Source organism: Vulpes lagopus, chromosome 3 (assembly GCF_018345385.1).
Source record: "Vulpes lagopus strain Blue_001 chromosome 3, ASM1834538v1, whole genome shotgun sequence".
Lineage (NCBI taxonomy): Eukaryota > Metazoa > Chordata > Mammalia > Carnivora > Canidae > Vulpes > Vulpes lagopus.
In genome coordinates this window covers 164,767,975-164,784,497 of record NC_054826.1, presented here as the reverse complement: position 1 = coordinate 164,784,497, position 16,523 = coordinate 164,767,975, and the positions used below count along the sequence as shown (strand labels likewise).

At 36.5% G+C, this 16,523-nt stretch overlaps 1 protein-coding gene across 7 annotated transcripts in view; it reads left to right on the top strand.

The window, feature by feature from the left end:
* LRRC7 (leucine rich repeat containing 7) overlaps window positions 1-16,523 on the top strand; it is a 492,830-nt gene that overhangs the window by 276,898 nt on the left and 199,409 nt on the right. Inside the window, exon 8 of one of the 7 annotated variants that reach the window (XM_041746975.1) lies at window positions 12,971-13,011. The exons of 5 other annotated variants lie outside the window; for them this stretch is intronic. In XM_041746975.1, coding sequence (XP_041602909.1) covers window positions 12,971-12,977 — 7 coding nt within the window. In that variant the 3' untranslated portion in view covers window positions 12,978-13,011. Of the gene's footprint in view, window positions 1-12,970; window positions 13,118-16,523 lie in introns of those variants that run through there. One more of the 7 variants, XM_041746973.1, reaches the window with a different exon arrangement.

Genomic DNA, 16,523 nt, shown 5'->3' with positions numbered 1-16,523 from the left:
TATGACTCTTAAAGGTAGATAAGAAAAGACAGAGCAGTCTCCCCGATGAATCAGATGGAAGAAACTGATACTAACAGTCATGCTACTTGCTAACCATACACTCCTACTTAATGTACACTTAGCAAATTTAAGCCATAATATGCGACTAAAATGAGTAAAGTGTTTTCAACATGGTTGGAGACAAAATAAATATATGAATATCAATATTTTTTCCATGCTAGAAAAAAATTGATGAAAGAGACTGAAATAAATATTCCCTTTCCAATAGAAACCAAAACTAAGTAACATGTAGGAATAAATTTAATAAGAAAGACCTAATGCTTATGAAGGAAAACTATAAATTTTAATCTAAGGTCATAAAAGAAGATCTAAATGGATGCAAGATACATCATTTCTTTTATGAAATATAAATTAAAATGTTATTTCTCCCAAAATTACTCATTAATGGAGTTCAGTTACTTATTTAACCCATCTTCCCTTATAATTCCAAACACTTTCAATTGGATAAAATAATCAGAATTTATATGAGGCAGTCCAGCTTTCTGGCACTTTTAAAGTTATCTGACAAGTGGGACAGGTGTCTCAGGTCAGATTCCTTGAGTCTGGGCCTTCTCTATTGAGGTAATGTGTCATTGTGAAGTAGCAGTGGCTACGCATTTATGTAGAAGGGCAATCTGTGGCATGGTTGATACAAAGGGCGCTTCAGACCTTGGATGCTCATTAGTTAGTACAATACTTTCCAAAATTAACCACAAAGTATCCTCAGGAAAGAAGTCTGATTTCCCCCTTCTCATCTGTTGCACGATGGGAACTATCTACAGCCCAAGACACAGATCTGAACTCAACCCCGTAGTCTAGTTTGAACATGAAGAAGTGTTAGTTGGTCCTTAAACATGACATATAGGTTATTTTCCTGGACAAAAGTACTGGATGAGAAGCCAAAAGAACTGGGCCTCTCTCACCAGAAGTGAATCTATTTTTATAAGAAAGCAGAAATTAAAGCACTATGGAAGCATGATAGTGAAGAGTACAGTAGAAGAGTCCAAATATCCAGATTTCTGCCGGGAAATATTTCATCCTGTCTAAAGCCTCCCAATAATGAACAGTCATGTTCTATTTGGATGACTACATTAGTGGAAAATTTTGAAACAGAAACGCATCTCTTGGCTCTGAATAACAACAGGAGGTATTGGGAAGACTCTCAGCAAATGTAGTCAACCGAAGATATCAACAGATCAGGAATCCAGCCTAGAGAACGTGCCTCTAACATCCCTTGGAGCTGTGGTCTATACTCTTCCTGTTCTTAGAATGAATCTTGGAGATGAATTATCCATATATTTCAGTGCCTTGCAGGTACCATGAAGTCAAGAGTTCCAGTGGTGAACTCATCATTTACATCACTATCTGTACTTTTTCCAGGTTCCCCAAGCTCATTTAGAAATAATAGAAATAACATTTCCTAGATCCTGTGAATCATCCTAGGCCTCTTTCTTACTCCCACATCCAATCAGTCAACAGGTTCTGTCTAATTCGCTTATTCATTTCCTTCTGTCTGGAACTTGCTGCCCCCAGATCCATACGTGGCTGACTCCTTTTTATCATCTAAATATCTTAAATCAAATGTCACTTCCCCCAAAAGTTTTTATGACCGTCTAATTTAAAGAAGCCACTCCCAGCCCAGCACATCCCAAAAGCCTTATTTTAATTTCTTTGTAGCACTGATTGCTATCCAAATTCTCTTGTTTATTATTTATCCACATGTTTCTAAAGCTTTTCTCGGAGAATAGGAATCTTGCCTAGTTTGGTCATCACTGTACACTCCCCACCGAGTATCCTGTCCGATTTATAGTATGCATTGAATATGAGTATACTTTTGGAATTTACTCATTATAGAATTGATTTTAAAAATATCTATTTAAGTACTTTAATGTCAGGCATGGTTGTATGCATAGCAGACGTGAGGGTGGGAAAAACTAACCCCTATCTGTGTACTCACAGAGGTTATATTTAATAAAAAGACAACCACTAATCAAATAACCACATAAGTCAGTGTAAAATTACAACAAAAAATAGTTACTTTCAAATCTGTTTTTCCTTCCCTTAGTCTCAATTACCGTTGCTTTAATTCAGGTTATCATGAATTTCATGCCTCAGATACTAAAATCATCCACTTTCCTGCCTCTATTCTTTCCACATTCTACTCTTTTTTTCCAAAATTGAAGTACAAATCTTAAGTCATTTTCTACCTTTAAATTCTTAATGAACTTCAATGACCTTCAAGAAAAGAATATCTACCCTCTTTAAGATAATGGTTCTCCATGACCTGCGCCTCAACTCTCTCTCTCTCTCTCTCTCTCTCTCTCTCTCTCTCTCTCTCTCACTCTTATTAAATGCTTTATTTATTTATTTGAGAGAGAGAGAGAGCATGAGCAGGGGCAGAGGGACAGGGAGAAGCAGACTCCCCACTGAGCAGGGAACCTGACCCGGAGCTCGATCTCAGGACCTCGGGATGATGACCTGAGCCAAACACAGAGGCTTAACCAACTGAGCCACCCAGGCGTCCCTCAACTGTCTCTGCTTCCTGTAGTCATCACTTCTTCCCCCTCAACACACTCCATGCTCTTGTCATCCTGAATTATATACTCTCCTCTCTGGGCCTTTATGTATATTATTTCCTCTGCCCAGTACATCTTTCCCTAATCTTTGATTTACTAGTTTACTTACCCTTTATAACTCAGTGGAGATAAACTCCTATAGAAATCCTTTTCTGAACCCCCTCTGACTGTCCTAGCCATCCTTTTTCTGGGCTCTCATATCAAAAAGAAATAAAATTTAGAAATACATATGTATATATACATGTACTATAATTGTTGATTTACTTGCTCATTTCTCTCATAGTCCTGTAATTTCCTTTACAGAAGAATGTCTTTCATGTTTCTTTCTACATCACCTAAAGCAGTAAGAAGTGCGTAGGATGATTGGATGGATGGATGGGTTCACCTGACAAAATTAAAAATAAAATCCAAGGATGACATTCAATACAGCTTTAAACATATACTATTAAGAATGTGCATTAAAAAACCATGCTGGTCGTAACAGAAGGCTAGTGAAATTCATCTTGGATCTTCCGAGTACCGTGGCAGGCAACACTCAGTAATTTATTCACTAATTTTATTCCATGTTTGTTGATATTAAGAAAACAGCATCAATTATCTGTAGCCCTGTATTTGAAGTGTTGGGAGATAAGGTAACGTGGCAATTACATTATTAGACTGAAAGACAGATGGTTTGCAAGATTTCTACCACTAATGAAATGCTGCTTAAAACAAAGGGTGTTCACACCCTCTGGTCTTCAGTGAGGAAATGTATAACCAAAGAAAAGGTGTGATTACAAACTCTTTGTAAACTGGATACATACAACGCCTGAGGCAATACCATATCCTATGGTAGGGAAACTTGAATATTTAGAATCATACATAAAAATATAGTGCAGGGTGGCCCTTCCTAATAAATATATGGCAACCAGGGGCGCCTGGGGGGCTCAGTCGGTTAAGAGTCTGTCTTCCACTCAGGTCATGATCCCGGAGTCCTGGGATCGAGCCCCTCATCAGGCTCCCCTCTCAGCAGGGAGTCTGCTTCTCCCTCTCCCTCTGCTCACCCCCCTGCATGATCTCTCTCTCTTTCTCTCTCTCTCTCTCTCTCTCTCTCTCAAAATGAATAAATAAAAATATATATATAATATATATATTTATATAGCTACCATTGCTGCCTAAGGGAAGTGAACTATTTTTTCTAGAGAAGAGGAATATGAGGGCACAAAGACAAGATGGTTTTTGAGAAACTTTCAGGATCAATTTGCAACCAGAGTTACTTGCTGCCATTAGCCATTAGGGACATAGTGAGTATGGACCAGTAGTATAAAAATGAGGTGATTCTTGTTATTCTATCTGAAAACATCCTAGCAGGGGGTAACTTCTTCCACCCTAGCCCCAACAAACCTGCAGAAAATAACTTCTCCGGCCTAAAAAAGGATCACCTAAGCACCAATGTAAGTACTTACATACCTCCTATGTTCCTAGTTGAGATGTCATCTGCCCAATCTGCCCAATACTCAGCAAATATTCATTAAATATCTGTTAAGTGTCAGGCACTAATCATCAGAAGGAAGAACTAAGAGTAGCTGATGGAATGGAGCTATGGTGAACTTTTTGGAGTCAATACTAATAGCCACTGGGTTCCAAAGGCCAAGGAGTTAAGGTCCTCAAGAGCATCAGAATAAGTGAGTCACCAAAGAGCATTTCTTTTATATAAATGACAGAGACAGAGTACCAGTCACTTCAGGAGTGACCTGAAAATCAGCCTGTGACCAGCATAACTGTACATTCACCCACAGTAGTGGGTTGAGGATGTAGCTCTCGGGTGTTACAGGTAAATGGAGTTTGGAAAAGAAAACTTTGCCTATATGTACATCCTCTAACTTTTTCATCATGAGTAGGTTTGTAGTTGTCAAGATAGCAAATTGTCAGGTGGCAAACGAATGAAACCCAAACTGAATTCTATAGGATGTTTTTGCTTTAGGTCTATTATTATTTTTAACACTCACATTTTGGAATGAAAGAGCCCAGGTGGGTGGGCATTCTAACAAAAAGTATATCTGTTGTGTTTTAAAAATTTATTTGAGTCACTACATCTGAAAAACAGAAATAGTGGGTAGAGACAGTGAGAGAAAGTAGAATGTTCTCCTTACATCCTCTCTATTAAAGCTGAATGCTCTTTATGAGAGGTGTAGTTTTCAAAGGAGACAGTGTTACTGTGCCAGGGCTGGGAGAATGATAGGGTCTAGATGCTGTTAACCTTAAAAACAACAAAACAAAACAGAAACCAGTTATTTTCCCAATAAAAAATGGGTTTATTTAGGATTAACAGAGGATTTTTTTAATTTTTTATAATAAATTTATTTTTTATTGGTGTTCAATTTGCCAACATACAGAATAACACCCAGTGCTCATCCCGTCAAGTGCCCCCCTCAGTGCCCATCACCCAGTCACCCCCACCCCCCGCCCTCCTCCCCTTCCACCACATGCAAGCTGTGATGAAACCATAGGCAACTCCAGCAAACAAAGAACATTATTTTATGGAGAAGATGGGTTGAATTTGGAAGGGGTTGTTTTGAACCTGTGTCCATTGGAGAAAAGCCCAAGTCAAGGGTGATGATGGTAGTCAATTGCTTTTTTTTTTTTTTTAAGATTTAGTTATTTATTTGAGAGAGAGAGAAAGCTCACACAAGTGAGGGCAGGGTCACAGGGTGAGAATCCTCAAGCAGACTCCCAAACCATGCATGGAGCCCGATGTGGGGCTCCATCTCATGACCCATGAGATCATGACCTATGCTGAAACTAAGAGCCAGACACGCAACCGTCTGAGCCACCCAGGCGCCCTGCTAGTCAGTTTCTTACAGGAGATGCCGTGTATATCCTTCCTGCCAGGGAGGGAGGCATTGTAATTAATGATTCTTTCCAGTTGATGATTCTTCTGTTGGGGTCTGGTAATTTGACAGTTCTTCCCATAATTGATGTTGAGTGGCACCCCCTCCACCGCCTCTCCATCACGCCTGCCTCATTTTAGTGAGGTTTCTTTCATTAATTTTCAGAAAATGGAGCAAAAACTAGAGAGAATGTAGAGAGCCGGCAAGGTGTGACACAAAGCAGCAGGCTAGATATTAAAAAGTTATATCTTTTCATTCTCCCAAAGTAAATTTAAGTAAGTTTTAAAGATTAGGATTTGATGGCGTCCACACTTTTCAGACATGGACCTTTTGATTCTAAGGGTTATTGACATTTCTCCTTCACAAAACTTCTTACTCTAATCCTGCCTTAATAACATACGTATGTAACCAAGTGTCCCATATAATGAATGCATCAGAACGTTCTTTAAAAATATAATTAAAAATTATAACAATATAGTGGTGTTATTCAAAGCAAAGTTTCTTTTCAATTAGCTCCCAAATTAATTTGTTAGTACTGAATGTCAATTCTGCATTAGTGCTTCTTTGGCAATTATTGCTTACCATCAAGGCTCCATTAAGTTTCCGTGTTTGAAGTGATGAATGTGTACTTCTGTTGATTGCCGCTTGTGACTTAATGAGTTATTCTTAGGGTAAATAATGTTTTTAGCAATATGTTTTTTGTTTTTCCAACATTTGCAAATTAACTAAACCTCCAGAACTTTATATATATTTAAACTTACAGTACGAGTACTAAGTCACATTTTTTCAAGCCCTTTGGGACACTGGTTTAAATAAACTACTTTAGTAAGATCTCCATTTAGAGAACTTCACAGAATTATCATGTTTCCATGCCAAAGGAATTCAGAAAAGAAAAAAAAATTATTTCAGTTCTGATCATGATTTTATACAAGTTCCTTATTTTTAATATTCTTGAGACTACCTTGAGACTACCATGAAGATTTTTAGATCTTTTAACAATTTTTAGTTTTTAGAGTTTGTTTTTCCAAGTTCCCAGTTTGAGGATGGAGTCAGGTGCACAGGCATTTATATAAATAGTCACAATATAGTTCTTTAAGAAGCACTGGTATGGAATGGAAAAGTCAGGCTGATTTCCTATAGTGTGTGTGTATGTGTGTGTGTGGGGGGGGTGTATAAATACCTATCCTATTACAGTGCCGTGAGAAATGGTTGGAACATAGATTTGTTGATTTGTTTGTTGTTTTTAAATTTGGAACACACAGGATAATTTATTCAAGTCAATCTCAAGCAAAATCTGAAGTCAGTGGAGTCATTATGAACCTTTCAAAATTAATCCTCATGGAAGCAAAAATAAATAAGTAAATAAATAAATCCTTATGGAAGCAAAAACCACATTTGAATTCCAAAATATTTGTAAAATAAAAAAGGCAATGTCTCAGTAAATAACTCAGTTATTTACTCAATATTTCAGTTAGAACATGGTTTTCAGTGATCTACTGAAGAAAATTAAGCTGTAGAGTGAAATGATGAGATTTGCAACTTTAACAGTTATGGTGAAAGTTAGGGAGCAAGTCTGAGGATATAGAATTGAAGAGTCTGGATACAGAGGGGACCATTTCAATGGCCTAGAGATTATGTGAACCAGGTTAAGTCAGTGATGGGAGAGTGGAGAGGAAAGACATGGATATACTTAGAGACAGAGTTGAAACACTTTAGTAAATGATTTAATTTGAATTAGGAAAGGCTGACAGAAAAGTCAGCATGACTCACTTGGCTGCTAGTTTGGGAGACTTGAGGAATTATTGTGATAAACCGGTACAGAAGAGGTTTGGGAGATATGGGAAGGGTGGAAACCGCGATAGGTAGAAATACTGAATTTCATTTCAGACTATGTTTTGGTAAAATGCTCTAGTGACACAGATGCAAAGACCAGGAGAGAAGTCTACAGTTAAAAGTTTGGGAATCGTAACATACAATTCATTATCAAGCCCAAGACAATCAATGAAAATTCCTGAATTTCTAGTTGTAGAAGAATGATTAGATTAATCAAGATAAACCAACATGGTAAAATACATTATAGAGTCATTAAAATTACTTGCTTTTTAAGTAATAGAAAAATGCTCAAAGAATAATATCAAATCTAACAAGCACAGAATGCAAAATTGCTTGTACAGTAAGATCTCAATTGTGTAAAAATCTCAATTGTGTAACTGGCTAGAAGGAAAAGTGTTAAAGAGTTATAATGGTCATATTAGGGTAAAAGGGCATAGTGATTTCCCCCCTTTGTCTATGTATCTATGTTTACGAGTTTTCTTTGTGCCTTATTTCAAAACCAAGTTAGGGTAAAGGAAGGTTTCCTGGAAGGATAATGATTAAGCTGAATTTAAAGGACTGCATAGAAATCAGTGGGTGAGAAGGACAGTAGTGGCAGAGGTACTGAGGGAAGGAATACAGTGTGTCCAGGGAACTGTAGGCAGTGGAAGGTTGTGGAACAACAGCGTGATGACACACAGAGGTCGGAAAGGAAGCTAAACAGAAAGGCGTGGAAGCTTTATGGAGGCTTGTTATGTTGAGATTCTATCGCACGTACTTGAACAACTGTTAGAGAAGCTTACGCAGGGCCGTATATTCATTCGCTAGGGCTACCGTGACAACGCACTACGGATGGAGTGTATTAAACAGCAGAAATTTATTTTCTCATGATTCTAAAAGCCAGCAGCCCAAAATCAAAGTTTTAGCACAATTGGTTTATTTCGAGGTCTCACGCCTTGATTTGTGGATAGCTGTCCTCTCCTCGTGTCTTCACATGGTCTTCCCTCTGTGAATCTATATCCTAATCACCTCTTCTAATACAGACACAAGTTATATTGGGTGAAGGTCGTCCACCGTAGTGATCTCATTTTAACTTATCTTTTTAAAGACTTTATTTCCAAATACAGTCACATTCTGGAGTACTGGAGATTAAGAATTCAACATATGAATTTTGGAGGGCGAGGGAGACTATTCACCTCATAAGGAGGTGAGGTGATTAAATTTCCTTTGGTAACCAGGTGAAATACGGATTTCAGGAAGAGGGAATGGATTAATAGACTATTATAATAATCCAGGCAAGAAATCACCATGTCCTGCAGACTAATGAGTATAAATCAGTGAAGGAAAATGAATGTTTTAAAAAAATAATCCAGAGAGAGCAGCTGCTTTGAAGAGGAAACAATGAATTCAATTTGGGAAGATTCAATTCTATACCTAGCATACCGTTAAATATAGGAATCTGAAGCTCAAAGAAAGTCAGGCTGAAAGTCTAGATTTGGGCATCATTATGGATATGTCATGGGAGCAGATCCTCGCACTTTGAGTGCTGAGAGCAATGGACTAAACCAACGTTTAGAGAACAAGTAGAGAATGAGCTCATGAAGGAGACATTAACGCGCGTGATGAAGCAGAAGGGCGCCTTGTGTAGAGTTTAAGGAAGAGCTGGGATGAAGGGAATAATCAATAGGCAAAGGAAGCAGAGAGACCCTAAAGAGGATAAAGACTGAGAAACATTAGTCGGATTTGGAATCAGAAAGATTTTTGGACGCCGAAACCCAACAATTCCTTGAACTTTTATATGCCAGGCTCCGGGTAAAGAGCTGTAAAGCATCCGTTATGTTTCCTCTTGAGTTTCATTCAGTAAACTGAGATAAGTGTCACTGTGTCTGTTTTATGGATTTTTTTAAAAAAAAAATGATGACTCAAGGAAAGTCAGAGAACCAGCGTAAGGTCAGCGGACAGCGGCAGATGCGGGAGTCAGTTCTAGATTGCTTTCTATGTCACCGAAACTGGCGTGCCTGACTACTAGCAATACTAACAAGAGCAAGGCAGTTTCATTCCATGGGAGGGGTGAGAAATCTAGAGAGCAGTGGGTTGGTGACTGAGTGTTTGGTAAGGAAATAAGAAGAGGGGAAAGGAGGACATGGACCAACTCATCTTGTTCTCCAATGTTAAGTACGTTGCCTGGCACAAAGTAGCTGCTCAGTAAATTTTAGTTCAGTGACCAAGAAGTAAATGTTAACCTGAGCTGGGCATAAGGCGTGTATGTTACGGGTAGGAGAGGAGGTAGCAGGGCTGTAGATTGCACATGGCCCAAGGAGAGAGAACCGCAATGAAGAGGAAAAGAGAAGAAAACGTGAGAAGCCAGATCCTTCCTAGAAAAGGTTGATAGATCTGGGATCAAGTGGACAAGTAAGAATTTGACCTAAATAGGTGGAGAAATATATTTTTAGGTTGAACAAAAAGAAAGGGGTATAGAAATAAATGCATAAGGACACATGATAAATCACTTCATATTCCAACAATTCTGTCCAGATTAAGTTCCCCTGTAGAAGAATAGTTCGTCATTTCTAAGTTATTTGCTCTAAAGTTCTAATATATTGACACATGCAATTCCCTGTGCCTGGAATGTCTTCTTTTTCACTGTATGCTAATATCCTATTGAAAAAATAAGGACTCAGATCATAGATTATCTCTTCAAATTATTTCTTGAATTCCCCAAACAGAATCTTGTGGTGCCCATTTGTAACCTGTAATGCATGCCTCCTGGAGGGATTTGAAGGCGATAGCTAAAACACCCTTCCACTTATTTACTGAACTTTTTTTGAAATAGTTTAGCATATCGATAAAATATTTTGAAATATTATAAGGTATATTTTAGAGCAGAGGAGTCTCAAATTTGATTTAGCTTGCACACAGTTGCATTTTATGTGGTTCAACCTTTTATATACAAATAACATACAGTTTAAATTTTCTTATTCATCAAATGACTACATTTTATAGTAAAAGCATATTCTTTATTCCTTGAATCTTAGTAAGCTTATGCTGCAGATGACACACAGATTGGGGAAATGTATTCAATGTATTTAAAGAACAAAATGTTACTTGCCATTATGAAGATGTCTCTATTGATCACCTTTGATGTTCAAAAAAAAAAATGATTTGTACTTGTGGCCTATCTTCAAAAGCACATTGTATGCTGTAATACTTTACGCTTTCAGGTGGTGTTGAATTTTGGCTGGTTGAGAATACTGACTGCTATATTACTATTCATTCTTGAGTAATCTATACGTCCTATGAGAAGGTTAAATGATAAGGCAGAGAGATCTGAGACAAAACACTTAAGATTTAATTGCTCTGAGTCTGACAGCTATCCAGTTGCATATTTCAAATTATCCAAGAAAAATACACAAAGGGCACAATTATATTCAACTTGAGCTTGAACTTGAGCTACTTAGTATTATCTACATCTAATTTTATATAAAATATAATACTTTTGTAATATTTGTACATGCTGTTATTTTACTCGTGTCACTAAAGAATATGGACTTAATAAATATACATCGGGAGAGTTAAGACAGTGATGTGAAATAGCTGTGTCAATTTGTGAATAAACACCTATTTTAAATGGCTACTTAATATTATACCAAAAAATAAATAAATGAAACTAAAATTTTAGCAAAATCTATGCGATGAACTACCCTGACAAAGAATCTGTGTATGTGTTGCCTGTCAACTAAACACACAAATAGGTAATTTTTATTCAAATAACTTATGTGCATTCCTAATCTACCTATCGTAAGCCTGGAATGGTTCAGCTTTTAAAGCATTTGCCAAGTTCTTCTAATATAATTAATAATTATATGGTTTTGAGGACTCTATTTCTTGCCTTCTATGAAAATGCTTTAAGATTAACGTGCAATAATTTCAGTTGTATGCAAAAATATTGTAAAAATATATATTTTTTGATTGAAAATATAGAAGTCTCTTTAGATGGAGCAAAGAGACATTTCTATTGTAGCTAAGGTATTCAATTATCATTAAATATTATGTATAATCATAATTGCATTTATCAGAGAAGCCATAATTTGCTTTGTTTTTAAGTATATCCAATCTTTAGATCATTATATGTTAGTAAAGCATTTAATTAATTTGAAAAAAATGTAGTACATCAAAAATTGTAAATAAAATATGTGTAAGTCATTAAGTGAATTGTGATTTGTGGCTTTTCTGGAAAAAAATGGAGAGCAAAATTAAAATAGCGTAATAGTATGATTAATTGACTCAGGATGGCTCCTGTTAAAGTAGTATGTTCAATAAGAATCTGTCATTATAATTTGTGATCATCTGTCCCTTTACAGTATATCATATATAATAGACTCAGGTGCACAAGCTGTATAAATGACTGTCATAAAAAATGTCACTTTTTAAATATAAAAGATGGTTACTTTACTGAATTAATTAAAAATAGCCATAATATATTAGTTTGTGCTACTGCTGTGTTTTCAGAGATGGTAAATATTTTGCAAATTATTTTGTTTTAATATATGCATTTATCATTTTGCATTCAAGTCAATGACTTCTTTCAAAATATGCTTCCAGATAGAAATTACATATATTTTTCTTAAAACATAAAAATGCTGGGAAACGCTGCTGTTTAAATATTTAATCTAAAAATGGGAGGAATGATTATTTTTTACTACTCAAAACATTCTTTCGATCAAAATTCTTTTTATCAAATAGAGTCTTCTACAGCACGTCCTCTTCCATATGTATCTATCACTGGTTTCTTTCACTGATATTTTCTCGTATAAGAGCTTTTTTTCAAACACTATACAGATTAAGCTGAATTAGTCCATGTATTATGGAACTGATATATTTGAGGAAAAAAATTTATATTACAGAAGACATTCATAAAGTCTGAGGATGCCTGAGTAGCTCAGTCAGTTGAGCATCTGTTGGTTTTGGCTCAGGTCGTGATCTGGGGGTCATGGGATGGAGCCTTGCAAGGGCGCCCGCTGAGCGGGGATTCTGAGGATGCTCTCTCTCTGCCCTTCTCCCTTTGTCCCGCCCCCCTTCTCGCTGTCTCTCTCTGTGTCTCTGTCCTGTGTCTCTCTCTGTGGGATGAATGGATTAATCTTTACAAAAAAAAAAAGTAAAGTTTATTATTTTCAAAGACAGAAAAGGATGCTGAATTTCAGCTTAAAATACTGATGGATGCATTCCTACTCTGCTCTTAATAGCATGCATCAATAATGCTTGTTAGTGTAGAGAGTTCATTTAAATGAGCAGAAATAACCCTGGAAATGAAAGTTGAAGCAGGTTGGTTTTTTTGGTCTTGTTTTGATTTCGTTTTTGTTTTGAGAAAATAATCACTCCATGATTTTCATGTGAATGTTTGCTTTCTCCTCTCAGGAAGTACGCATGTTTTTAATCACCTGGTCCAATTCCACCCCGTTTAATTTTGTCTTTATCTTGTCTAAGATCCTTCCTAATCCTAGAGCTGTACCTCCTTACAGAAATCTTGCTTAAAACCTATTTCTATGGAATTGCATTAAAACAAACGAACATTCCAACTTCCCTGTACTGTAGACCAATTGGTAATTATTTTAGTCACCGTCTGCATTAGGAGTTCCATCTTTTGGGCATTGAAATTGATTTTTCTCATCTTAGCATCTGAAGATCCTGAGTGTGCCCCTTGCCCAATCGCCTGAGACTATACAGTGAGTGACACCTACAGCAGAGGATGTGGAGGCAGCGCCTTTTCGGGCACCAGAAATGGCAGCATCAGGAGCATCAGCACGAGTAGACTTTGTAGAGGTAGTTCTCCCAAACTATATTATTGAAACCAAACATTTTTGGCGTCCCACCTGCTGATGGGGGCTGCCTTACTACTCCCTAGATTTATGCAAAATGTTTGGTCTTTGTTAAAATTTAACAATGGCTTTTCCAACTAATACAAAGAAACCTGATTTTTCTTTTTTTTACAAGTGTGTTCAGTTGCCTTGAATTTCAATGACTACAAAGTTTTGTCGGTCTCGAAAAACATTATTACCCATATTTTTTATCAAATTTATTTCATTATTTGTAATATAAAGCTGCTGTCGCATATAATTTTTGTGTAAGTATTTTTGAGTAGATCAGAACAATTCATCATCTTAGAAGTCAGCCTAATGCAGTAAATAGGAAATTTTCTCTAGTCAGTTATATTCTTCAGAGACCGAGTATGGTTGCCCAGTTTTGGTGCCGTGCTTCCTAAAAAATGTTCCATCGTGAACTTATTTTGCAAAGTGGAAGATTATTCCAGGATAGCCCCAAGTCAAAATATGAAAAGCTAGTGATTGATTGGTTTTGGCATTCTTTCATTTTATGTAACTTAATGTGGAACAGTTAATTTTCTAACTATAAAACATTGTTGTTAATTAACCACATTGGCTTGATCTGTACAGTTCAATGACTTATAGCATTTCAATCTGCATGTAAAATGAGTCTTTGTAATGATTTTTTTGCAGAATAAGTAACAATCGACATAATGGGCACATCTACTTTTAACTCTTTAAACATATGACTTAGAAGTAAGACATGTTTCATACTGAAATTTTGAAGTTTGAAATCAAGATTGCAGAGGGCTTCATCTTGGTGCAGTTCGACATAGTCATCCTTCACCCCCCATCTTGATTTGTTTGTTGGAGCAAAACAAGATGTACAGAATTTATACTCGTTCTATTGTAACTGTTGCTTGGTTAAATATAATTAGAAAGTTCTTTTCTTAAAAACATCTGAGCAGGGTACACTGAGCTTAATAGCTCTTCCTTTTTTTGTTTTGTTTTGTTTTGTTTTGTTTTTATCTCATTTCGTGACTTAGGAAATTACAAACTGCCATTTTTTTGGCAAACCTACACCACAGAGTTGAAATGCACTCTTCTGAAGATTTGTATTCTTGTTTTGATGTATTTTAACCATGCAAAATATATGAGATAATAAAATTATGTCCTAAAATGCATAGCCCTTTGTAAAAAACACATATACATATGAAAGTATGTTGGGTTTTTTTGTTGTTGTTGTTAAAATGGTGTGAATGCTGATTTTTTTTCATGAGTGCTTACGAAAATCTGTGTGTAAAGATTCATACATCTACTTTAATTGTAAACATTGCTTTTAGCTGTGTGCTTTATGTTAATTGACTTCTGTCATTCTTACATAGACTGCCTGTATCTCTGGATAGATACAGATATAGATGAAAGTTCTGTTCTCAGAACAGCAAGGTAAATCTCTGACTCTGCTTAAAGTAAATTGTGCTATTCCAGTGTAGGTTTGTGATATGCCTTTAACCATGCCCTTCAAATACCATTTTAGAGAGTGTTTAAAACATTCTGCAAGGAAGTAGCTTTAATGATTAAAGAAATACTGCTGTTCTGCCTCTATTGTGTTCCAAGGGGGAAACTGGACTTGCTGTTGCTAAAATTTTCAAGTCTTACGGAGCTGCAGTTAAAGTCTGCAGCAATATGCAGTAGTTCTGTTGGAGAATCATTTTGTTGGCATCATCTCACTGCAGTAAACCATGTTGAGTTTCTGGTCTTATGATAATTACAGCTGAAAGCTTGTATTTGTAGGATAAAGGGAACTTTCCTTAATGAGAAAAAAAAAAAAAACTAACAAGTAACTTGAATTTCAACTGTTGTCAAAACTGGAATGGTTTAAGACTGTATCAGCAGAAGTGAGTACCGAAGTAAAAATGTAAACTAATACCACGGAATACGATACTTGATGCATTTTTGCCCACTGTTAGTGCTGTGCATCACTGTTAACGTCCCGACTCATTTAAATGACTACAGATTCATGCACAATGTTTACGTCACTCTAATCTTACCCTGAGAGGACTCACACATACCAACGTAACAATATTAAACGTGTTTGTTTTACAGTTAGATCATTTTTAGCCTCCAGATGTGTATCTTTAAACTAGATAAAACGTTAAAAGGACAAAATCTGATTGTACGCATTTGGAGTTATTGAAATAACGATTTCCTCTTGTGCTGTCATTTAAAAATATATTGATTATAAACTCATGATAGTGGGATTTGCACGTTAAGCCAGAATTTGACTAAATGTGCTTAGTAATAAACAAAAACTAAAACAAGATTAAAAAATACCTCTTAAGAAGAAGCCAGCACAATATATGCTTGTCCATTCTCCAGGATTCAGTATACAACAGAGCTCTTTCCTCCCTGTTGGGATATGGACACTCTCAGGCATCTGGACCACCATGTGAGCAACAACGCTGACTTGCCCTTCAATATCTTATTGACTTCTCATGAAGTTCAGTTTTTGTGCCTCTTAGGAATGCCTCAGAAAGCAGGATGCATCTTCCGATTCTCCTGCGAGTTCATGAAGAATTTCAGATACTCGCCCATCCATCCCTGTGTTTCTGTTCCTATCAAATGTTACTAAGATTTCTACCATTTTGTATTTTCTTTTGAACCATGTCTACTTTTTTTAGAGCAAAATGTGCAGATCTAAATTTTGTCACAAAAATATGGCTGTCCTATCAATTTTTAGTCAAAAGCAAAATGCAAAGAAGTCACATAAGTGTTATTTTACCTTGTTTGCTTCTGCCACCAGCACTCAACATAAAGCTGGATAAAGACAGTTGATGTTTATTTACTGGCATAAAAAGCAAATATTAGTGGGGTAAAATTACAGCAAAGGGTTGTTGTTACAGTAAAAAATAGGTTCAGAACAGAAGAGGGTTAGAACAGCCTGAGGATGGACAGATTATACAGTTGTTCAAAATCTCATTGAAGTAAAAAATGTGTCAAACCAATAATGGCCTTTCCTTCCTCCCACACTCAAAGTGCTTTGATTTCAGATTATGATACATATGGATATGACACTCGAAACCAAACTCTTAGTCACCTCTCTGCTTGGGTGAATTTTGGAGAGAATACAGATTTTTGATTCAGTCCAGTTCAGTTAACATTTATTGAGGACCTACTGTGTGCCACAGCCTTGCAACTGAGGTGCCAGGTACAGTAGACCCCCTTGTGTTAGGCTGATCATAGTCTGCTAAGGGGTGTACACAAGTCATGCGTTACATACAATTTAGCATATTACATGGGATTATAGAAATGTGATGAGTGAACAGAAAGAGTGCAAAGAACACTTACCCTATTGGTAAAATTTAGCTAAGAATTGCAAAGGAGATGAAGGCTAAGGATTCTTTTGG